At 39.3% G+C, this 26,040-nt stretch overlaps 1 protein-coding gene across 1 annotated transcript; it reads left to right on the plus strand.

Moving 5' to 3' along the window:
* The first annotated feature begins 216 nt into the window (after window positions 1-216).
* tut1 (terminal uridylyl transferase 1, U6 snRNA-specific) lies at window positions 217-24,493 on the plus strand. Its single transcript, XM_048560904.2, has 10 exons — window positions 217-365; window positions 5,417-5,607; window positions 7,387-7,593; window positions 9,333-9,447; window positions 10,178-10,308; window positions 11,105-11,343; window positions 13,330-13,439; window positions 19,446-19,568; window positions 21,907-21,999; window positions 22,707-24,493. Exons 1-10 carry the CDS (start codon window positions 290-292, stop codon window positions 23,771-23,773), a joined length of 2,352 nt encoding a protein of 783 aa, XP_048416861.2. The 5' UTR covers window positions 217-289; the 3' UTR covers window positions 23,774-24,493.
* Window positions 24,494-26,040: the final 1,547 nt, after the last annotated feature.

The following is a 26,040-nucleotide window of genomic DNA, read 5'->3' on the forward strand; positions in this document are numbered from 1 at the left end:
TCTAATTGGATAATGACAGTTTTCTTGCAGATGAACCATTTTGGGGGAAGTTAAATCAAAGACAGGACTCCAGGACATTTGAAAATACTCTTTTGGGGGTAAAATATTAATTGAGATTTTTAACCGTGCAGCTCCGCTCAGCTTCTCCACAACTAAACACCATAAGGCGGTGGGCGGAACGTTTTCTCGGGCGCTTTGTGGTTCCGGGCGGGGGGGGAGTGGATGGTGGTACAGCATGCGGAGTGAGTCGCTGAATTTCTGCCGCCGGATTTCTCTTAAAATCTAAAGAATGAGCGAGTCGGACGTGGAGTCGTTGGTGCGCGGTGGTTATCGCTGCTTATTGTGCGATGTTCGGGTCCCCAACAGTAAGTGGAGAAATCTTTTTTAAACCAGCGATCGCGATGCCGAGGCCTAACTTATCAGGATCCAGGCGCTTCAGTTTGTGCGGGGGGAGGGAGTCAACTCTAGAGGCTCCTGTGTTGGTGAAGCCAGAACCTCCCATCTCCCACCCGAGCTTGTAGGGTGGGGAACTGATTTCACTCTGTCCCATGGAACCGGAATGATAATAAAAACAAAACAAGAAAGACTGGAAATATTCAACAGGTTAGGCAGCATCCACAGAGCGAGAAAACTTCATTTTCTAGCTAATCTGTGGTGCAGTACTTCTGTATTAAAGTTTACTTTGCTGACACTTCTCTTTGACGATTTCCCACTTTGAAGGAGTTCTGTCCTTTTCTCTGACATGACTTCTGTTTACTTCTTGCACTCTTTTTTTGTTTCTCACCTGCTGTCTTTTTACTTGCTTAGAACAATACAGCGCAGAACAGGCCCTTCGGCCCTCGATGTCGCGCCGACCTGTGAACTAATCTAAGCTCCTCCCCCTACACTATGCCATTATCATCCATGTGCTTATCCAAGGATTCCTATTGCATTCAATTCTGACAGAATCAGAGTCACACAGCACGGAAACAGACCCTTCGGTTTAAACAGTCCATGCTGACCATGTTCCCAGTCTAAACTAGTACCATTTGCTTGCACTTGCCCCGTACCCCTCCAAACATTTCTTACTTGGGAATTTATCCAAATGTTGTAACTGTAATCCGTATCTGCCACTTTCTCTGGGAGTTCATTCCACACAAAAACAGTCTGTATAAGAATGTTCCCTGACGTCCTTTTCCGATCTTTCTCTACTCACTTTACAAATATGTTCCCCCCCAAGTTTTGAAATCTCCTGTCTTGGATGATTCTGGGTATCAGTGGCCAGATTGGTTTACTGTTGGCTATCCCTAATTTCCCAAAGGCCAGTTAGGAATGAACTCCATTGCTCTGGGTTTGGAATCACACATAGGCCCAGACCAGCTAAGTGTGACTGATTTCCTTTTGTAAAGGGCATTTAGTAAACCAGATGAACTTTTAACACCAGTCAACAATGTCATTCATAATCACGTTGAATTCAAGTTCCAACACCTACCATAGTGGAATTTGAACCTATATCTTCAGAACATTAACCTGGGATACTGGATGACTAGTCCAATGACATTATCACTGATATCACTACCTCCCCGTATCAGGTCAATATTAACGCAAGGGCATTGAATTCTGAAAATTCTTGCAGGACCGGATAATGTAGTCTCAGGAAGATTATTGGCAGGGTGGGGAACGATGTTCCCTCTAATATTTTGTTGCGTTCTGTGGACCTCTGAGGTTCATGCATGTCAGCTGGTTCCAGAAACAGAAGCCATTATGTTGGCACACCGATCGTTGTTTGAGGAGCCTCCCAAGGAATGCCATTGAATGGATGATGCACACTCTGGAACCAGTAGACACAGTCTCAGAGTAAGAAGTAACCCATTGCGGCCTGAAATGAGGGGGAATTCCTCCATTCAGCATGGTGAATCTTTAAAATTCTCTGCCTCAGAGGCCTGTGTGAACGCTCAGGATGTCCAGATAGAAATCAGTAAAATTTGAGATACTAAACGCATCAAGGGATATGAGCATAACATGGAAAAATGATGTTTCAGTCAAAGATTAGCATGTTCCTGTTGTTACTTCATTTTCTAGCTATACTGTGGTGCAGTACTTCTGTATTAAAGCTTATTTTGCTGACACTTCTCTTTGAGGATTTCCCACCTTGAAGGAGTTCTGCCCTTTTCTCTGACATGACTTCTGTTTATTTCTTGCACCTTTTTTTTGTTTCTAACCTGCTTTTTACTTGCTTGAAACCTATTGCATTTCTAACATCCCAGTTCTGCTGAATGGCCACTTACTTGAAATTTCAGGCAGGATTTCTTCGGTGACTTTAGACACTCCTTGCAGGCTATTACAAACGGGCAGTAAACGCTCACCTAGTCAGTGCCCACATCCCGTGAAGTAATAGATCTGGAATTGAAGATGCAAAAATGTCTTTGCAGGCAAGTGTGCAAAAAGGCTTCCCAAGTTGGAGGAGCCCTCTCTCCCATGTTTTTAACTCAATCTTTGAAAATAACCTTGGCAGGTAAGTCCTGCCAGCATCCTGACTAATGTGCAGGAACTGAAAACTGATTACTAAAGTCCACTTGGCCCCTAACAATAGGCTTTATTAACTGGAAAATGTTTGAGGGGTCTGATGTTATGCTGCACCCTCTCCCAATCATGGTCTAAGTGTTCACCTTGATAAAGTTTTCCTGTCCATGGATCCTTTTGTGTCGATCCAGCCTTCCTATTACAGAAATTAGCCCTCTTGAGGACGCCTCATTCCTCCTTCACACTTGCTGATCATGGTTACAAGTGGCTCCACCTAATCGTTGGAAACTTTGAACATGTTTAGCTTTAATGGTGGGTAAGAAATGGCTGCTTACACAGGGTCTGTTATAGCATCAAATGTGCACAGATCCTGAGGCATTTGGGAAAATGCAACGTGTTGTGAATAAGTGCCAGAGAAATTGGCATTGCCAACTATATTTGCAGTGCTGGCTTTTAAACCTGAAAACAATAACATTTGTGATGTAGCTTAGCTTTTTCAATATAACAAAAATCTGAGTTAGAGTTTACAATTGGGGGAAAAAGAAGAGTTTGCAAAACGTCAACTTTCCTGCCCCTCTGATGCTGCTTGGCCTGCTGTGTTCATCCAGCTTAGCACCTTGTTATATCAGTTTAAATGACATATTTAAATTTAATCAAAATTTATTTGAAAGGAAAGTAGCTGCTTGAAAATGAGGAATGCAGAAAGGTGTGGATGCACAGAGGAGTGGGATTTGACAAGGCAGCTCATGGATCCGTACAGCATAGAAGGAGACGATTAATCTCTTCAGTGTCCTGACTTATTTAAAGAAGGACCCCTTATTATCATTCCTCTAATCCTTTATCCTATGTTGCAGCAAGCATTGTTGATTTGTAACTCCTGCGCTTGCTCTTGGTTCTGATGTGATGTGGATTTTGAAAATTATTATCCTTTTGTTTTGAAATATTCCATGGCCTTGCTGCTCTCTTTCATCCTTAGAGCTCTCTAAGATCTTTTTTTAAAACAATACTGACCTCTTGAATACCCACAGTTTCTATCACTACATTATCAACAGATGTGCTTTTAACTGCAGAAACCCTGAGTTCTGGAATATCTGCCTTAAAGCTCTGCCTGTCTCTGCACCTTTCATCTGCTGTTTTAGACCGAGCTTTGATTCATTTGCCTGATAAATCCTTATGGGACTTAGTGTAAAACCTGTGAAGCATCTTGGAATGTTTTCATAAATCAAGGCTGCTATAGAAGCGCACGCTTCTGTTGCACTTCCCTACACCCCTGTGATCTTTCTCTTCGTGTTTTCATCCAATTCCTTTTAGACATGTACTGCTCAATCTGCTCCCACCATCTGTCCAGGTAGCACTTTCCAGATCATACAGCTTCTTGATGAAAGTAGGTTTTTGTTTAACACCCTGAACCCCACCCCTGCCATCCCAACCACCTCTATTGCACCACTGCCTCGAACTTCTTTGTTAATTGTTTTAGATCTGTATTCTTACTGAGCTGCGTACTATTGAACACAGTTTCTCCATATTTACGCTGTCAGATTCTTTTCTACCTCTCATTCCTTCTGTTCCTAAGAAAATGAATCCTAGCCCCTTCATGTAACTGAAGACTGCCAGCCCTGGTACAAGTCTGGTAAATTTCCTTTACAATTTCTCAGGGGTTTGACATCCTTCCGAAAATGCGGTTCTGAGTTGGATACAGTACTCCAGCTGACGCGTGACCAGCCAATTTCTGCAGGATTATCAGAGAATCATAGAATCCCTATTGTGTGGAAAAAGGCCATTCGGCCCAATAAGTCCACACCACCCCTCTGAACATCACCCAGACCCACTCCATTACATTTCCCATGTCTAACCGACCTAACATCCCTGGGCACTATGGATAAATTAGCATAGCCAATCCTCCTACCCTGCACATAGCATAGCTTCCTTACTTTTCTATCTGTTCTGTTTTCTGTCTGTTCCCCATATTTGAAGCTAATTATCTTTTATATTTTTAAAATAATTTTCTCAGCCTGCCCTGCAATTTTCAAAGGTTTGTGTACGCAAATCCGTAAGAAGAATATAAGAATATATGAAATGGGTCGTCAGGATTCTTAGGTTGCCCTGCTATTCAGTAAGATCATGGCTAATTTTTTTGTGGACACAACTCCATAGGTCTCACTGCTGTGACCATTAAAATTGTACTATTTGGTTTATATTACCTTCTCATTCTCCTTTATCAAGTTCATGAACACACATCAACCATCTCTGTTACATATTCAGCATAGTCCGTCTAGTTTAGCAGGTATGATTTGTCTTTAAGTCTGTGCTGGCTGTCACTTATCAATCCATATGTTTTCAAATGAGAATATTCAAATTTGGGGTATTGCCTCCTAGATTACCCTGTATACAGCTGCTCAGCTGACCTACTTGTGGTCAATACATTTATCCTTTATCTGTTCCGAAGAGGGATGTAACTGTTGAAATCCTCTTGTGCCTTGCCATGTCTTCCATACTTAAATAGGAAAAAGCAATTAAAAGTCTCTACTATCAGAAACACCGACTTCTTAAGTGACTCTTTTTATGCTTGATCATGTTCAATTTTACTACTCCCCCTTCCGTTGCTGTGGCATTGTCAACGACCTTCCTTCCGGTGAGAACCCTTTCTTTGACTAGTTTTTTACCAATTATATCTTTACAAATGACTTGTGTTGCTTGCCCATCTTTCTTCTTTCACAGATATTTTTAAATCAACCTGTTCAGATATAGCCTGTACCACTATTGAATACTTCCTCCTTCTACCCTTTAAATCACACACTTTCAAGTAAAAAGTAGTTATACTTAATATTAGATTTAAATTTCTTTACAATATACTCTGGTTTTTAAAAAAGGTGATTGCAACCCCAATGTAATCCATGCTCTTTTATGCTTTTAGGCCCCAGTTTAAATGATCACCTTAAAGGAAAGAAACATCAAAAACTGCTGAGTGTGAGAAGTTGCAGGAAATCCCAGCAAGAGAAGAGTTTGTTTGTAAGCGGTTTCCGTAAAGGCACGTCTAACCTGGAAATCACTGATTACTTTCAGAATTTTGGCACAGTGGCAAATGTGATAATGGACAAAGACAAAGTAAGTACTGTTGGCAGATGACTTCAATACAGTCATAAGTTAAATATGATGACTTGTAGCAGATGAAAAATTTGCAGAGAGCTATAATGTGAATCTGTGAAGTAAATTGCGAAGTGCAAAGAGCAGTTTTCTGCCACTAGAGTGAGCTCTAATAACGCAACAGTTTTGTGCACAGATTGTTGAAGGTGGTAAAACAGGTAGAGGGAGCGGTTAATATAGTGTATTGCAATCTTGGTTTTATTAATAGGGGCATACAGTATAAGAGCAAGGAGATGATGTTTATCTTTTATAAGATACCAGTTCGACCTCAGCTGGAGTATTTCGCATAGTTGCAGATACTGTGTTTATAGGAAAGATGTGAATGCATCAAAGGGAGTTTGGAAGTAATTACAAGAATGGTCATCGGAATGAGAAGCTTCGATTCTGAGGATAGATTGAAGAATTTGGGACTGTTCTCCTTGGAGAGAAGGAGGATGAGAGGAGATTTAAGAGAGGTTTTCAAAAGCTAGTGGACTGGAGAGAGTAGAGAGGGAGACACTGTTCCTAGTCATAAGAATGAGCGGGCATAGGTTTAAAGGTATGTGCAAAAGATGTAAGGCTGATGTGTGAAAAATGTTTTTCACAAGGCAGATAGTTAGGATATAGAATGCACTGCTTGGAGATGCAGTGAAGGCAGATTCTATTGAGGATATTCTATTCAGGAGGATATTGAATTATTATTTGGGTAGATGTAGAATGCTAAGGTATATGCTAAAAACAGGAGTTTGGCTCAAGGTAATGATTGTTTGAAAAGCCATTCGAGGCATGATGGACCAATGGCTGCCTCCAATTCTGTGATTGTAAATTTTGAGGGCAGTAAAGTTATATGTAAATCATTATTGAAATACTGCACTTTTTTTGTTCAGACGGTAGGTAGATGAATGGTTTGGCTGCAAACTCAGAAACATCAGTAAACAAAACTCTATTCCTGATTCTGATGCTTTAGTTGATTTAATATGCTGTGCAGCCTTACCAAGCCTGGTTGGGGGCATTCTTGGAGGTTAACTCACCAGATATTGTGGCCAAACAGTCTCTAAACATGTGACATTTGCAAATTCAACTGATTTTGGTTTCTAAATGTAAGTTTCATGTTTTTGAGTATTTTTGCTACTGGATTGTCTCGAGCAGCTTTGCCCGAAGTCCCAAGAGTAGGCAGGGACAGGGTTCCTGGGTCCTGATTTCCCAATTTCTATCTTTGCACCTGACTCTAATCCCTGATCATCCAGCCTTTTTCCCCCTCCATATTTTTTCGATCTTCCCACTCGAACTATTCTTGCCACCTTCCCAATCTCCTGAGAGTTGTCCCAGTAAGCTGCTAAAGCATCACACTGCCTGGTCATGGCTGTCTTTTGGCAGTGACATCCTTCAGTCTGCTGTGGTAGGCAGATTAAATTATGAAGATTTCCTAGGATAACAAAGTCCAGGTGATTTGTATCCAATTCAAGATGGCAAGTGGGCAGTCTGTGAAGGCTGCAAACCTATTTACTAAATAGTTCATCAAATAAGTGCAAAATCTCTTTCTTTTGGTGGCTTGCTTTTCTACCTGCTGCTGTGGACTAGACCGACACAAGAGGCATCTGTATTGATAATATTACCTTAGTTCTGATTCACAAGATGCTGTAAAATTTGGCAACTTTAAGAAACTTTTTGATTGGTTAGAAATTAAACTGGTTGAATAAGCTTACTGATTTGAATGTAACGTATAATTTAAGAGTTTTTATGTTATATTGCCATCTGCAGGGTCTGTATGCCATTATAGAAATGGCTGATACAAAGGAAGTGGAAAAAGTGCTGTCTGTTACACAGCATTGTATGAATGGTCAAAAGTTACGAGTGAAGCACAAAGAGAATAAGGAGTTCAAATATATTCCAAAACAGAAGCAGAATCCTGGGAAAAAATTGATTGATTTTGAAGAGCTGACACAGGCTCTCTGTCAGGCTGTTGATGTAAGTACTTTACCTTTTCGGTGCTATCAGCTAATTAAAACAATGGTTTGTGACAATTAATTGTTCCTTACAGGTTGATAATGCAGAATAACATTATTAACAGTAATATAAAGATATTGTGATCAGATAAAGCTTGAACGAGTCTTCCTTTTTTTATATTTTTAATGCTTGATTTCAAATGTAACCATTTGCTTACATATGAATGCAACATCATTTGCAACAGTACTGGAAAAGCCTTACAAATTCCCTGGCAACAAGAACAGATCAGAGTCTTAGAGCTCTTTGATGGATAACTCACCATTGTATTCTGCAAATCATGCCCACGTGCTTTCTGATCAAGTGAGGAGGAGTCATCTCCAAAGATCTCCCCCAAAGCCCTACAGGCTTGACACTAACCAGAACAAGGCAGCCGGCACGATCGGCACCTCGTCCGCCACCTTCAACATTCAGTCCCTTCACCATCAGTGCGCAGTGACATTGTGTACCATCTACAGGATGCAATGCAGTAATTCGGCCAGGCTGTTTTAACAGCAGTTTTCCAAACCCATGATCCATATCAGTTAGAAGGATTAGGGTTAGCAGATGCATGGGAACACTGCCTACAAGTTATGCTTAAATTCACATGCTGTTCTAATGTGAAACTATAATCACCGTTCCTTCACTGTCACTGAGTCAAATTCCTGGAAGTCCCTCCACAACAACACTGTAGATGTACTTACAACATTTTAACTACAGCAATTAAATAATGCACCCCATCGTTACCTTCTCAAAGGCAATTAGGAATGAGTAACAAATGCTGACATAACCTGTGATACCCACATCACATGAAAGAATAAGACAGTTACTATCACATGGTTATTAAAGCAAAATGTTTGTTTTGTTCAATACAATCAGCAGCTATTATGTGAAGAACTCCACACTGCCATGTTACGACAAAAAAAACACCATTTCTTCTCCTTTGATTTGTAAATTTGGGGTTAATTGCCATAATTTTTACTCTGCAGTTTTCAGTAGTTTTTACCATTTGAGATAGTGATTTGCTTTCTAAAAGTTAAATGAACAATTTACTCTAATAAATAGTGATATAAATGCATATTTTAGTTGTTGCCTGTCCATCTGATGAGCATTTATTGATATTCATCGGTATACTGGAAAAAGGCAGTCAAATCAGATATGCATTTCAGATATAATTCCGTGATTTAAGATGAGGCAAAGAATGAATAATTTATCCATTAACACAAGAGGAGAAAGCAATTATCAGTTTTGGAAACCATTATCTCAGGAGCTGCTTAAATTGGGAGGAAAGTTGCCAGAGAACTGTTTTCAAAGATGTGGATAGCGTATTTGTTTTAAGCCTCACTAGCATGGTTGAATGGTTAATGAACTAATATCGAGATCATTGGATATCTTATCAAGACAGACTTATTTTTTAAAAAATGGAGAGAAATAATACGATAAATTAAATACCTTTGTGTAGTTGTCTCTTTGTCCAAGTCCTTGGTTCACTGACATTACAGCTGCCTCATATCAGTAAGGACTAACCTACCTCCAAAAACAACCCATACTATATAAATGAATTTATTTGCTCAGCAGTATCAGACTTCTGCAGTGGATATTCTGCTGTTCAGTTGCTTGCACAAAAAATGTTGCTCGGCTGTCACAAAGGATCATTTGTTTATGTATATCCAAACAAAGATTTTGACTACTAATGTTCAGTAGCAATTCTTTTTGTGTGACAGGTAGATGAACAAATGAAGCAGTTGCTGCAGTTGTTTGAGCTATCAGAGAGTGAAACAATGCTTAGGAAGTTGATTGTGTCACTTTTACAGGAGGTCTTCTTAGAATTTTTCCCAAGTAAGTGGTCTAATTATTATTGCTTAAGTTTTGACCATTGTTACATGAGAGATTTAAAATGGTAAATAGTAAGATTTTCTGCTTTAGGCTATGGGTGTTAAGATCATTAAAAAGAAATTACTGCTTTTGTTGCAAGAAATACATTGTTGCAATATTGTTCCAGTGTACAAAATCACTAAGGCTTTTGAATTAGCTTTCACTTAGATGTATGGATTGTATTAAAAATCTGTGGAGTAGATCTTTCACTTTTGAATCTTTTGCTCTTAATCTGAAAACATTTTTTTCTGCCTGGGACAGTTGGTATCAATGGCAAACATTATCCACACAAATACACAGTGTGAACAATGTGTCACATCTCAAATTTATACATGTACTACTTTTACACAAGAATTTTCTTCACCTGGATCCAGACCTTGTCCCTGTTTTAGGGGTAGATATTACACCATAGGCTCTCATTGGTTCACAAAGATGTTTGTTTCTCTTTCTACTTTTAAAACCATTCTTTTAATCTGACTGGGTCCAAACTCAAGTGTCAGTGTTGGAAGGCTGGTATCTTATCCCACTGAACTATGCCATTCTTCTTTGTAGACATTATTGCAATTATATATTGATAGAACTTAAAGGGAAAGGTTTTCATTTTAAACTTTTCCACATTAATTGTATTTTTAATTTACTGACAATTGAACCATGAAGCCATTGTAACAAGTGGCTTGATATGATTTTGTTTCAGGTTGTAGAATCTTGCCCTTTGGGTCGTCAGTGAATGCCTTTGGTATCCATGGCTGTGACGTGGATTTGTTTCTGGATCTTGAAAACACCAAGGCTTTCCAGGCAAATGCTAGAAGCAAAGTTGAAACTGAAGTATGTTTACGTCTTTTGGGGCTCTGTTAGTATCTGCAGTATTTTCAAAAATATTAACAGATTGAAATGTTTGTAGCTATTGTATATGCATCTGTATTTGCATACCAAGCTGTGTTTTGTTTTTGAAAAAAAAAACCCAAACATCCGCAAGAGAATCAAATGCTCCAGTTTGAACTTTCATCAAAGGAACTCGCTGGAAATTTTGTTTACAAACCAGTTTGAAGCATTTGCAGAGTTCATTTGGATGTGAAATAGTCAATTTTGGAGAGATAAAAGTTGTAGTTAGCCATACCTGAGCTTTCACCAGAGTACTGTTTCCCTAGAGTCAAATAGGTTGAATGAAAATTGTTTGAATCAAAGCACCATCATTTTTTAGTCTTGGCTTTAGTAGGAAAGATCCATGATGGCTTTTGAATAATTGACAGAGGTAGCTGTATCTAAATTTATTGATTGATATTTCTCATAGTTATTTAACAACAAATTTCTTAAGTGTAACCTGCATTTTCTCATCGGTTGTTACTCTTCAGTTCTTCTATTGGGAATTCTTTGATAGCTTCATTGTTGGTGTGAAGTACGTTCTGCATGGACAGAGATGCGTGTACTGGTATCCTATCTCTGGTCTTCCATGGAACTTTAACCAATGCTTTGTATCTCTGTTAAAATTCTGGCAGATACCCTAAATTCTGCCCATGACGGATTTTTTTAAAACGATGAACTCTGCTGAATGGATAGGGAATCAAAAGATAACTGGAACAGGCATATAGAGATACAAACAATATGCTTTATATAATTACAGGAGGTTAATGGAATTAAACAGGATACTCCGTCTGAAACTCAATCTGAGGACTCTATCTTGTCTGACATAGACCTGGGAACGTCAACAACAGCTGAGGTGCTTCAACTTGTAGCAACTGTTTTGCAGAAATGTGTTCCAGGTGTACACAAAGTTCAGGCTGTCACGACTGCCAGGCTACCTGTGGTGAAATTTATCCATAAGGAATCGGGCTTGCAAGGAGACATTTCTATTAATAATAGGTACAGTAGCCAACAGACTAAAGTTTATATTTATAATTTGTATATATCAAGACTATCTTGAGAGTAAAGGTAACTCTGTCTACTGACAGTTTCACAGAAACACCTCACTGATTCTCCATCCTCGATTTCAATAGCTGCAAGATGCCTACAGACTCCATTGTCACCATTATTAATGTGACTCATTCAGCTGGCTATAATGCTCCTTTAGCCCCTGGTCCTCCAGCCACATGTTTCTCCCTCCTGTTTTTCTCCTATCACCACCACCTTCCTGCATTCGATTACCAAAAAGATGCACACTTCCATTCCTCATCTCCATTCTAGATAAAATTGTAAATAGTTCTTTATCCACTGCTTCTATTTTCCCAAAATACCCATTTTGCTTGCCTTGCAAGTTACAATTCTATCTCCAACCCTTGTCTCTTTCCTTTTCAACAACCCTCGAGTATATTGTTTCCCAAATCTGTAATCGATCGGCTTTGTACTTGCTAAAGTTGCAGTAACATCATCTGTCACTTTAACCGTGTCTGCCTCCTGACTCCCTAGTCACATCATTCCCAATTGCTGCTCTTCTTGTTCTATTCTCTCATAGTGGCATTGTCCATGTCTGTTTCACCTCTTGCCTTTTCAATTGTAGACACAGCAGCTCTAGCAATGGCCTTTCTTCCTAACCTTGCAGCTTTATCACCCAAAGATTTGACTTAACTTCCATTCCTACATCTACATACTGCTCATTAGCACCATTCAAAGGTCAGCTTCATCACATACTGTGATAACTTCCATTTCTAAATCTCTGTTCACTACCTTCATGTTGTCAGATAGCATGCCCAAAAGCCAGTCTTGTGATAGGAGGACTAAAGCATTGTCTGTGATCTTTGCCACAGACTCTTTACCAGTAAGTTCTTCCCCTCTTCCGGACTGGTGGCTCTGGCTGCATTAGCAACGTATTTGATCATCAAAAAAAACCCTGCATCGATGTTCGATGATGTTGTTAACCTCAATCCCTACTTACCAATCTGTTACTCACATCCTTTATTGCCTCTAATGCTCAGCTAGACCAGCTCTCATCTCGTAATGTAATTTATCCAAAACTCTGCTTGCTATTCCTACACTGTACTAAACCGTCTTTGTCTATCACCCAATGTATCAACTTAGCATGCTGTTCTTAAATCCCACAGTAATCATGAAGCTTCCTACTGTGTAACCTCCTTCAGCCTGAAACTCTGTTCTTTTCTGATACTGACATTTTTGTGCAACCTGTTCTGTCCATAAGCATACCGTTTGCAATTATGTCTTTAGCCACTTAAATCCCAAGCTTTCTAGTTTACTTGACAAGGTACACTGCTTTTCTATGTTCTTCTCATTCAATAAAATCTTCCTTAGATGCCAGGTGCCAGATTTGTGCTACTTGCTGGAGACAGACAGAACTGAAAATTAGTGCGAGCACAGGGTGGATAACTAATTAGGTTCATTAATGGCCTCATTGAGACCAATTAAACCTCCAGGTTTCCATGCCAGCAGAGGTTAGCTTGGGGGCTTGGAGGTCTTTTGTCAGCCCATCCACTGCCCTTACGTGAATTAAGAACCTGGTTCTGTGCCAATTAAGGAGCTGTACCCCTGAAAATCCCACGAGCTACTATTGTTCCTTGGTGAGGTTGGAACTAGGAAAATATGCCATGTTCTGCTTCATGCTCCCAGAGGGAAATTCCAACCATTATCATTCACCAAGCTTTTTTAACTTTCAACAATGTATTTCATGATCTGTATAAGTTAGATGTAACATTATATAGACTTACTTGCATACTTACCATACTTATCACCTTGTCTGGGCCTTTCTCAATAAATTCATGATATTCAGTACAATTTTGTATTGATAATTATGACTATCAATATGGTTAGTTATCTATGTGATTTCCATACACAATTATAAGCTTATTTTTGATGGCTTGCTTGAAATTACAAGAATGATAGGATAATCTATTTTTATAGGTTGGCTGTACGTAACACACAGTTTCTTCAATTGTGTGCTTCACTGGATCAAAGAGTGAGACCTCTTGTTTATGCTGTTCGCTACTGGGCAAAACAAAAGCAACTAGCTGGTAAGAAAAGCCCTGTTAAACTGCCTGAAGCCTTAAAGTCTATTCATATGGATTAATCTCTAACCAAGGTTAATTAATTGAGAATGAAGATATCAAGCTGAATGAACAATTTAAACTAATTGTAAGGCCTTCTGAATTTGCTATTCACAAATTATCACACAATATTAAAAATGCTTGGAATACGTTTTTTCCCTCCCAATCTGAAACATTAAAGCCCCCTTACTTTTTATTGACAAGTGTTTATTTCAAAGTGATTTTGAATAATAAAATTGCGTACAATTTGATGTTCATCAAAAATATCTGTTTAAGTAAATGTTGTGCATTTACAGTTAAGCACCATAGGGTAATGGGTAAATAGGCGCAAAATGGACTGATTTGTATTGTTGTGGACAGCATATAGTGATGTTCCCTGAGAGTCAGCATTGGGGTTGCTGCTTTATTTTTGTACAGTCATGGTATACAGAGCATTGAAATCTGCAAGTGACATGAAACCCGGAAATCTTGGAAGCAACGAAACAAAGAAAATAACTGACTGCTAAAATAAGCAGATGTTGTGAAATAATGGATTTTACTGGAAAGGTTGAAGAGAGACAATATGACTGAAATGGTTAGTAAGAACTGCTGATGCTGGAGTCAGAGACAACAGTGTGGAGCTGGAGGAACACAACAAACCAGGCTGCATCAGAGGAGCAGGAAAGCTGACGTTTCAGGTCAGGACCCTTGCTCAGAAACGGAGGAGGGAATAAATAGAGAGAGGAGGGGTGGGGCTTTGGAAGATAGGTGGGATGCTGATAGCAGTGGTGGGGACGGGTCAGTGAGGTGGGAGGAGAGGGTAGGTGGGAGAGAAGACAGACAGGTTGTGTCAGGTCAGGGAGGCGGAGACAAAAGGGTGGGTTGGTCATTGGATGAGGCTGGGGGTGGTGGGAGGATTTTGAAACTAGTAAAGTCTGTGTTGAGACCATTGGGTTGTAGGTTCCAAGGCGGAATATGAGGTGCTGCTCCTCCAGTTTCCAGGTGGCGTCATTGTGAAACTGGAGGAGACCTAGGATGGACATGTATCCATGGAATAGGAGTTGAAGTGGTTTGCAACTGGAAGGTGTTGCTGTCTTGTCACGAACAGAGTGCAGGTGCTTTGCAAAGTGGTCTCTGAAGCTCCGCTTGATTGTAAAGAGGTGCAGAAAGAGAGATCAAGTAACATGTACGCAAATCTTTGAAGATGGTGTACAAGTTGAGAAAGTTTGTAAAAGTAGCCAGGGTTCTTGGCTTTTGAATTTAGGATTAGAATAAAAACTTCATAAACTAGTTAGGCCTCAGCTGGATTAGTGCGTAAAATTCTGGGTGGAGCTCTCGGAAGAACATTAAAACTTTGGTGTTCTGTCCCAGGAAATGAATTGTTGGAGGATGGTATAGAGCTAATGCCTACTTAGTCTTAAATTGTTATGCACACCTCCAAGGCAGGTGGGGCTTGGACTCAGACCTTCTGACTCAAATGTGTGGATGCTACCTATATGACACAAGAACCGTAAAAGGAAGAGTCTTTTTCCAGTATATGGATATTACGATTATTCCTGTTTGGATACAGAAGTTCATAGAATCCCTTGTTTAGAACATAGAACATAGAACAATACAGCACAGAACAGGCCCTTCGGCCCTCTGTTGCACCGACCTGTGAACTAATCTAAGCCCATCCCCCACACTATCCCATCATTATCCATGTGCTTATCCGAGGACTGTTTAAATGCCCCTAATGTGGCTGGGTTAACTACATTGGAATGCCCTGCCTGCCACGCCCTTACCACTCTGAGTAAAGAGCCTGCCTCTGACATCTGTGAATGTGAGTTTGCTCGCTGAGCTGGAAGGTTAGTTTTCAGACGTTTTGTCACCATTCTAGGTAACATCAGCAAGCCTCTGACGAAGCGCTGGTGTCATGTCCCGCTTTCTATTTATCTGTTTAGGTTTCCTTGGGTTGGTGATGTCATTTCCTGCATTGGTGATGTCATTTCCTGTTCTTTTTCTCAGGGGATGGCTCCAAAAATCAGGGTGTTTGTTGATGGAGTTCCAGTTTGAATGCCATGCTCCTAGGAATTCTCGTGCGTGTCTCCGTTTGGCTTGTCCTAGGATGGATGTGCTGTCCCAAAGTGGTGTCCTTCCTCATGTGTATACAAGGATACGAGTGATAGTGGGTCATGTCGTTTTGTGGCTAGTTGATGTTCATGTATCCTGGTGGCTAGCTTTCTGCCTGTTCATCCAATGTAGTGTTTGTCACAGTTCTTGCAAGGTATTTTGTCGATGACGTTCGTTTTGCTTGTTGTCTGTATAGGGTCTTTTAAGTTCATTAGCTGCTGTTTTAGTGGGTTTGTGGGCTACCCTGATGCCAAGAGGTCCGAGTAGTCTAGCAGTCATTTCAGAAATGTCTTTGATGTAGGGGAGAGTGGTTATGGTTTCTGGGCCCATTTTGTCTGTTTGGGTTTGTTGCTGAGAAATCGGCGGACTGTATATATAGAGGCCATTCAGCTCATTAAGTCTGAACTAACTCTCCCCCTGTAACCCCACATTTACCAAAGCTAATCCACTTTACATGCAACTGCGGGGAAATTTAGTATGGCCAATCCACCTAGCCTGCACAACTTTGGGCTGCGGGAGGAAACCAGAGCACCTGGTGGAAACCCATTCAGGCATTGGGACAATGTACAAACTCCACGCACAGTCACCCAGATCTGGAATTGAATCTGAGTCCCTGGTGATTGTGAAGTAGCGGTGCTAACCACTGAGCTGCTGTGTTGTCCAAATTGTGACACAAGTCTGTGGCAGGTGGAACTTGAACCGATATGCTGAAGTGAAACATCAACTAATGCTGTCTACCTGCATATAATGAAACCCTTTTGATGTTCATTTTACACTTGGAGAAGGTATAAAACTGCTTGATACCATTCTAGCCACAGATGAGGAACTTCATTTATGTAGTGACTAAGAGAAGTTGGGAGTACTTTCTGAGGTGCAAAATGGGTTCAGAGAAAAATTGATTGACATGTTAAAATCATTAAGGATTAATCATTGATGAATCTGAGAAACTATTTCCAGTAGTATTAGTGTCAATATAGTCTGCAACTGGAGGAGTATAGCAGGTCAGGCGGCATCCAAGGAGCAGCAAAGTTGACATTTCGGATTTACACCCTTCATCAGTCCTGTGAGAAGGGTGTAAACTGAATTGTTGACTTCCCTGCTGCTCTGATGTTGCCTGACCTGCTGTGTTCCTCCAATTCCACACTAAATTGACTGATTCTAGCATCTGCAGTTCTTGCTATCTGCAATTGTGTTAGTGTCCATAGGAAGTTAAAAGGAAGAATTTATCACAGCTAAGTATGCTTGATAATAAATGGCAATGAACTAACAGAAATTTGCATCTTAAAAGGCAGTAAATTGACTAGCTTAATTTTATTTTCATAATTGAAAATACTGTTTTTTTTTCTTTTGTTTCACTCACTTCTTCTTTCAGCTGTACCTATCACTAGAGATACCTTTTTCAGAAGAGCTTGAAAATGGAGCATTTGTCAGGAGGTCTGAATGGCACAGTAGGCGTTGACTTTCGTTGACATTGTCGTTTGACTTTCAATAACTTGGATTTTGAATTTGGCCGCCAGTAATGGGGCATATCTTATTTGGAAAGGGTTGGCCAAATGCTGACCACTTCAGGATCCACGATTTAAAAAAAAGACTTATTTTAGATCCCTTACCTCTGTATTGCCCCCTTGACCAAAAGTGATTGTATTTGTAAGTAAGGGTTCTAATTCAGTACCTTAACTACAAATACAGAAGAAAAAAAGTATTTTACTAAAGGAGGTAACAAATTGTGGAGCTGGCTGAACACAGCAGGTCAAGCAGCATCTTCTTTTACTAAAGGAAGGGTGGATTTACAATTAGCATAACTGTTCGTTACTCCACACGTAGCAACGAGCAGCATTCTGTTTGGCGATATTCCTCACTTTTTAAAAGGCAGAAAGATTCATCCATTACCATGAACAATGGATAAGTGTTGGAGTACAACACAGACCTCTTGGTGTTTATGAAAATATTAGTTTAGCTTCCTTTTACTACCAGAAACTGAGAAATAAGTTCCTTTTTATAATGACTGATTAATTGAAGACTGTCTAGTTAAGATCAGAGTGTAGCAAGTTCTGCCTTAAAAAGTACAAATGCATTTGAAGAATCTGAATACTATTTTTAAATGTTGAAAGATGTAAAAAGGTGATGCAGTTAGGTTGTCGCTCACATTGCAGTGATTTCTGCTAGAAAATCCACAGGCTATGATCCCAATCCCTGTCCTGGGAATGCCCCACACCACTGCATTATTCTGCTGACAACCTTGACAAAGGCAAAACACAATAGATTCTGAAATGAAAACAGACTGCTGGAAATATTTGCTTCCAAGGATAGAGAAACAGTGGCATATTTCTGGTTACAGGCCAGTTTTAAATATTATGAAATGTCAATCACCTGAAATATTTAACTTTGTTTCTCTATATTTGCTGTCTGATTTGCTGAGTATTTCCAGTCTGGTAATTTTTGACGTAGATATTCTTATGACCGGATATTCATTGCAGCGCAATAGACTGGAATTACAAAAATTCTGCAGTCACATTGCCTGTAAAATTGAAAATCTTGATGATCCTGTATCTGGACACTCCCTTAAAGTTGGAGAATTCGGAGGGTTCCAACTCGATCAAGCTTAGTAATTACCCAGGAAAAGTTGGAGTTACATTAGAGTATTGAAACTGCTGAGTAACTATTAAACTGAATCCCCAACTCATGTCACCCTATCTGGATGTGACTTCCTTGCCTCCCATTCGGACAACCCCATTCCCTATGTTGCCCAGATTTGATTTTCCAATGTATGGACCTTCAAGGTCCCTGTACGTTTGCAACATTTGGAACTGTGTGTCAAACCATTGCCATGTTGAGTGTGTATGTGGAACCTCCAAGGAGCTCCGTGATTGTGCGGCTTCGAAGGAATGCTTTAGGTGAGACCTCTGACCTAGGTGTTCATTCACTTAACTGGTGCACAGATCCCCATACCTAATGGCACCTTAGCCCCCAAGCACTTGGGGCCCCCATCTACTTGACACATTGTGGACTCCAAGCCCCTATCCCACCATCCCCAGTGCCCTATCTCTCAGCCACCTGTGTCTGTTTTCCCTGCCGTCGTCATTTCTTAGTTGAATTCATTGTCTTCAACCGCAGAAATAGTAAAGGAGAGAGTCTGAGAAAAAATGGAAAGAGCCAACTAATCCACATCAGTTCTTGAAGGACATATCCAGAAACTTTTCGCTACATGTTTTTAAGAATGTTTATATTTAGCGAAAAATATTTTGCTGTAATGGCTTGCTTGAGAATGTCTAATGTGCATTGCCTGTCAGGCAGGTTCAACTACCATTACTGGGAAATAAGCTCTCCATACATGAGAACTACTTTAAAGTTGCTCTCATAGTTTGCTAGCTTCAGGTGAGGCTCTACTAATGTGAACTTGTAATCTGTGAAACAGGGGAGTCCAAAACTAGGGGGCATTGGATTAAGGTGAGAGGGGAAACATTTAAGAGAGACCTAAGGGCACCCTTCTCATGCAGAGGGTGGTGTGTGAATGGATTGAGCCGCCAGAGGAAGTGATGGAGGTGGGTACAATTACAACATTTTGAAAGGCATCTGGATGGATACATGAAGAGGAAGGGTATAGAGGAATACGGGTCAAATGCTGGCAAATAGGATCAGATTAATTTAGGATATCTGGTTGGCATGGATGAGTTGGACTGAAGGGCCTGTTTCTGTGCTGTACATCTCTCTGTCTCAGAGGTCATTTTATGGCATCAGAATACACAAATAATCTACAATTGAATGCTGGAGAATTGCATGTTCAGTCCTTATTATAAATAAACTAACTTAATTTGTTAAGTCATAATTTTGGCAAAAGTATTTACATTTGGTGTATAATTTATTTTTCACTTTTTGTCTTAGGAAATCCTTTTGGAGGGGGGCCATTAATGAATAATTATGCAGTGACTCTGTTGGTTGTGTTCTTCCTTCAGAATAGGATACCGCCAGTCCTCCCAACAGTGAACCATTTAAAAGAGCTTGCAGGTATGGGTATGAAAAAGCAGATGTTGCATTCAAAACTAAGATGCAGTTACAAGATACTTTATAAGTTTTGAAAAATCCTCTGATCTGATGCAATGGGAATTAACCATTCAAATTTCACATTTCTTAACTATTGGAAGCTACTTAAGTTGAGTTAAATTAGAAAGAATAATGAATTTGATTTCTTATTTGTCATGTTTTGCTCGATACTTTGAGGACACCAATTACACTTGTTCGAATGCATTTTTAACAGTGCACCTTGATAGTTTTGCTGCACGATTGTCATTTTTGTAAAGTCCAGCAGCACCATTCTTTGGTAAAAGTGTGGTATTACAAGATCAACGACTAGTTGGGAGTTTGATTTAGTGGTTATAATAGAAATAGAAGTGTCCCAGTGAAAAAGTGCTGTCTTTCATGAGATTGGGTTAAGACAGTGTTGGAGCAGTATAAGGAGAGTTTTCCCAGACCTTGACAGTGCGTTTTACTATTAGTAATTGCTAACAATCGACAATGGGTTGCATTCCGCAACACTTAACATTCCTTGAGCACAACATTTTGCATGTGTACAAATGCTACAAGACAAAGTATAAAAGTAAAATACCATAATTATTGGATACCTGATCTAAATGCTGAAAGTTTTCAGCAAGTCAGCCATGCCCACTTACCCACTGAAATCAAACAGAGAAGATGCTGACTAGAAACTTCTATGGAACCTGCTACTAAATAAGATAAGAGCCCATGGTGTTAGGGACAAGGTACTGCCATGGGTAGAAGTTTGGCTGACTAGCAGAAGGCAGAGAGTAGGGATAAAGGAGCCTTTTTCAAGATAGCAGCTGGTGACTGGAGTTCCATGGGGGTCAGTGTTGGGTCCACAACCATTCATGTTATGCATGGATTGCCTGGGCAAAGGAACAGAGGGCATTGTTGCTGAGTTGACATGACGCCAGAAGAGGGAAAGGTAGTGTTGAGGAAGCAGGAAGGCTGCAGAAGGATTTGGAGAGGCTAGGAGAGTGGGCAAAGAAGTGGCAGATGGACTACAACGTAGGAAAGAATGCAGGTATGCTCTTTAGTTGGAAGAATAGAGGTGTAGACTATTTTCTAAATGCAGAAAGGCTTTGGAAATCTGAAGCATATAGGGTCTTGTGAGTTCTCGTTCAGGATACTCTTAAGGTTAATATGCTGATTCAGTTGGACGTTGGGAAGTTAAATGCAAAGTTAACGTTCGTTTCAGGAGAGCTAGAGTACCAGAGCAGAAATATACTCCTGAAGCTGAATAAGGCTGTGGTCAGATTGCATTTGGAATATTGTGAGCAGTTTTGGGCCCCATGTCGAAGGACCGATGTGCTGGCATTGGAGCTTATGAGGAGTGGTTGAGCACTCTAGATCTGTATCTGTTGGTGTTTAGAATGATGGCGGGGGGTGATCTCATTGAAGCTTACAGAATGCTGAGAGGCCTGGATAGAATTGATGAGGAGAAGGTGCCTTTAACTAGTAGCAGAGACTAGGACCGGAGAGCACAGCCACGGAATGAAGGGACAACCCTTTAGAACTGAGATGAGGTGGAATTTTATCAGCCGGAGGGTGATGAATCTGTAGAACTCATTCTGCAGGGAGCTAGAGGTCAAGTCAATGAGTGTACTTAAGGCAGAGATAGATAGGTTCTTGATTGGTACGTTAAGGATTACAGGGAGAAGACAGAAAATGGCATTGAGAAACAACAGCCATGTTTGCATGGTGGGGCAGATTCAGTGGGCCGAATGGCCTAATCCTGCACGTATGTCTTATGGCCAAACCCTTCTACTACCTTGTATTTTTCTACCAATAAGTTAAGAATGGCTTTCACTGTGACCGAGAGCAATTTAACTGCTGCTGTAGCCTGACTTTGTAACCATAGAAGATGCATTACATGGGCATTGATTGCCTACCCCATAGTCCATAAAATAATTACCCATATTTTATAAAGATCATTTTGATGAGACCAGGATAGCACAACATCTTGTAATGCAGTGAAAGAAAAATCTTCTGTAGTTGAATTGTCGGTTCTTCATCACACATTAGTAGAAAATAAAATCAACGTGATTGTCCAAACTCTATTAGAGTAAATGAAGTGAGAGCATCCTTACTTTGATAAGCATGCACAGAGTAAAGTTAACATTTATTGAGTTAACCCCTGAAGATACCCTAACTTAGTGGATAACTGATTTTCAAAAAACGTAGTTTGTACCTTGCAACTTCTATATAATACAGGCTTTAGTCATTATACTTTTTCATGTCTGCATTTAAGTTATGTGGGTTATTTTTACTGAAGTGAAAATTAATTTGAGCATTTGTTTTTCTTGAGATGAGGATGACCAGTGTATAATTGACGGCTGGAACTGTACTTTTCCAAGTAATCATTCTAAAATTGAACTCAGTCCAAATTCTGAAGGATTATGTAAGTATTTAGTTACTGATCTTTTAATTTTAGTTTAGTTGCACAAGTTACGCAATTGTGTGCATATATGATAAAAATGTGTGCTTATTTATCAAAATGTTAAAATTACGGGTACAATCTGGTATGATAAGGTAAGTACCAACCTTTCAGTTAGGTCATCAGGATTTGACTGCAATCCAAATTGATAGGATAACATATTGCTCTGTCCTCTGACTGTCAGGGTGCTGCGTGATGTGTGTTCTTGCAATCTTCATCCAGCTCAAGTACCATAATTGCTGATTTTGTACTAATTGCTAAATCTAACTGAACAACCATATGCTGTTGGTAGGTGGATAAATGATCAACATAGAAGCAAATTACTGCAGATGCTGGAATCTGTACTGAACACAAGAAATGGTGGAGATAACAGCGGGTCAGGCAGCATCCATGGAGGGAAAGCAAGCTAACATTTCTACTTAAAATGTTAGCTTGCTTTCTATCCATGGATGCTGCCTGACCTGCTGGAATTGCCAACTTTTTTTTTGTTTTCAAATGATCAACTGACGTTGGAGGTCTAACTGCTTCACCAAACTTGTGGTACCCATTGGTGGATGTGTGAAGTGGAAGGGATTTCATTCACTAGCATTTAAAACCACATGGACAGTTTCTTAAATTTTAACGTTTTAACTTCTTTATAAATCTGTCTCTGGGTATTTTTTTCATGATAGGTGAGCTACTGGCAGAGTTCTACAAGTTTTATTCACAGTTTGACTTTGCTGGAACTGTAATTTCGCTGAGTGAAGGTAAAGTTCATCTAGTGACTGATTTCATTGGTTCTGAATCAGAAACAAATCTCCGACTTGGGCCAATTAATATCCAGGATCCGTTCGAGTTGAGTCATAACGTTTCTGGAAACATTAATGAAAGGACAGGACAGAAGTTTAAGCGACAATTAGATGAAGCCTACAAGTACTGTCGTAGCCTGCAGTATCAAAGAAAATCGAACAAAGGGAAGATCTGGGGCATAGTCAGATTGTTTCAACCTCTAAATAGTACTGACTGTTCCCCAGCACATTCTCCAGAATTGGATTATAGTTCAGTCAATGAGTCGAACCATGTGTTTATTATTCCGTTCAAATTATCTTGCCTTTCAGAGCAAACAAAGGAAAAGTTGCATGGATCTTCAGATTTCAGGGAAATTTGGTTTAATGAGGTGTGTCATGCTGTCCTGTATGTGATGGAGACTGTTCTTAAATGTAGTTGTACATGTATTGAGGGGAGTAATGTGCAAACTGATAATATAAAGACCAGTAGCTTTGGTGAAAATAGGATTGACAATGAAGACAACACTGGATTGAAGAGAAAACATCCTGTAGAAGAAATATCCGAAACATCAAGCACAAAGAAAGCAAGAATTGAAACTGTACAATACCGGAGAGAAGTGACCTGGCACTGTGCAGTTTGGAGTAGAGTATGGGTTGGACGGAGAAAAATGAGACGTCAGCTCCATTTTAGAATAAGTAAACCTGATACAAATACAGATGTGGTGATCAATTCCTTAGAAATTGAAGAAAAGGTTACTGACGGTATATTGCAGCAAGAAGAGTGTGGGGATAAATCCAGCCCATTAATAATGTTTATGCTTTGTGCCTTGCTGGTTGGAGGCAATGAAGACACAAGAGCAATGATCAGAGTCACCCCCATTCAACACACTACTTTATTTACAGAATTCTTTCATTTTCTAGAATCGTTTATTCCCAAGATGGCTGAAAAATGCTTTGAAAAGTCTGACTAAAATGTGATTGCTACAATGACTTGACTTCAGTTTAAAGATTTTTTTTCATTAATAGTAAATTGAGTTCTGTAATATTACTGACAGATTTTATTTTGAAATGGACAATGAAATTGTATACTTCTTTGAAAAACTTTGATTACATCTGAGTAGAAATGTATTTGTAATATAAATGGTACAACTACTAAGTCTAGGTTCAAAATAAAGATCTTCATTGGATAGAAATATGTTGGATGTGCTAGTGATGATGAAGCTTATTATTACACCAACTTCCTGCAGCAAAAAAAATGACATGTGCCTTCTGTATGCATAGTGAGCAGTTGTTAACTGGATGTATCTGGTGTGAAATCCAGTAGACATGTATCCTCTAATTGAGAGAACACCGAAGTTCAAAAGATTTATGTTTGTTTCCTTGTTTTGCAAATGCAGTGAGTTTGATCTTAACAGACTAAATTACTAAGTGTAAATGAACCGTTTAATATAATACATGAACTGTAGTATTATATAGCAACATGTACCTGTAGTGTAATACTCAGGGAGTCATTGACTGAATTTTGTCCTGTGGGCACTGTACGTTGTATAGTCTATTCACGACTAGCTTTTTATTTGCATTCTGTTGAAGATTTTCTCCTTTTGAATTGATCTGCCTGATTTTATACTTGTACTGATGTGTCGAAGGCTTTTTAATTGTGTTTTTTAATCAATAAAATATTTTTAGGCACAGATATCGAAGATAACATTTTAACATGACTATGAAGAAAGTAGACAAAAGATATTTCCTAAAAACAGGTGTTTAGTTGGTGTATACTATCTGAGCATTTTATAATGATGCACAAGTACAACGATGCAGGGGAAAAGTTACTGTGATACAACCTGTTATGGTTTAAAGAGTGATGTGATTTTTTTTCTGCTCCCTCTAATTGCTTTACAAACGTGGATATCTTTCATCAAAAGCATTAAATGGTGGTAGTCAAACATGATTTTAGCGTGTAACAAACTGCTTCATAAAATTGCAAACTTTGAATTCATAATCCAATTAGAGGGTTTGATGGCAGTTGTTATGATTATATGTTAGAGCAGTGGGAGGGATTTTTTTCTCATGGTTGCAAACAGACATGATATTGGAAGCACCTTGCTGAGTACCATTGTTCTATTTTTAAAAAAAAATCTTGGGGCTGAATTATCACAAATTTTCATGCTTGGCAACAGCGTATGTGATTTGGAAAAGCATTTGAAACAAATTTCATTAATACCTTTTAAAATGTAGTGCGCCAAAGCCAAATGAAACATAATGAGAATTGGTGATCATGTGGCTCCTCGCATTCTACAGTATCAATTTTGAACGTTCCCATTTACAGAACAACATTGTACATGTGAGAAATGTATAGTTTTGTGTTTTTCCTATTCCAGGCCCTGATATATGTTCTTTCTTTAAAATGATGTTATTAGTTTTATAATTAATACATGCTAGTAAATGTCCTGTGTTAATGCTCCTAATGAGTTTAATGAACTGTTGGTATCAAAATGACTACAGCGTATACTTTTATAATACAGGATTATGCTGTTAAAGTACAGCAGTTTTGACGATGGCCTTTACCTTTTTAAAGGCACAAAATCTAATAGTGGTTTGGTTAGTTTGCTGGTCAGAAAGAAGCTGTACATTTGCAGCACGACAAAACAATATGAATATCTTGATTTCATTTTCTCAATTTTCACACATGAATGTGACAGTTGAAATGTGATGGATGTGCTCAGATTTTATGCCTGTGTTTGACTAAAATTTGAATTTGTATGAGAATTCCACAGTATATTTTAAACTTATCTTAATTTTAAAAACAGGTTTCTTATTGGTTAATAAACTTGTTCATTTTCACTTGTGGCATCGAATACCATAAGCATCATTGAATTGCATTAAGCTAATGTGGAGACAGGCCACTTACGGCAGATTATGCTAGACATTTATGGCACTGATATTTAGTGTTAATTATTTACATCACAGAAAGAGGCCATTTGGCCTGGTAAGACTGCTACCTTTCTAAAGAGCATCTCAGCCCCAATCACCTGCTCTATCATTGCTGTGGTCTTATGTAGGTTTATTTCCTTCAAGTGACTGATGTAATCTTCTGACATTATTGATTATTTCCACATCTGCCACCCTGATGAGCAGAAACACTCAGGTTATTACTGCTCTTTGTATAAAACGGTTTTCTATAATTCCCCATGCATCTGTTGCCCCAAACCTTAAATTTGTCTGCCCTGTGCATTATAAT

This window comes from Stegostoma tigrinum, chromosome 31 (assembly GCF_030684315.1).
Source record: "Stegostoma tigrinum isolate sSteTig4 chromosome 31, sSteTig4.hap1, whole genome shotgun sequence".
In the NCBI taxonomy this organism is placed as follows: domain Eukaryota; kingdom Metazoa; phylum Chordata; class Chondrichthyes; order Orectolobiformes; family Stegostomatidae; genus Stegostoma; species Stegostoma tigrinum.

Excerpts from the sequence above, each read along its gene's own strand:
- tut1 (XM_048560904.2), top strand. The coding sequence starts at position 290 with ATGAGCGAGTCGGACGTGGAGTCGTTGGTGCGCGGTGGTTATCGCTGC. Across the intron at positions 11,344-13,329 it reads GACATTTCTATTAATAATAG|GTTGGCTGTACGTAACACAC; the intron begins GTACAGTAGCCA and ends CTATTTTTATAG. Across the intron at positions 19,569-21,906 it reads CCATTTAAAAGAGCTTGCAG|ATGAGGATGACCAGTGTATA; the intron begins GTATGGGTATGA and ends GTTTTTCTTGAG.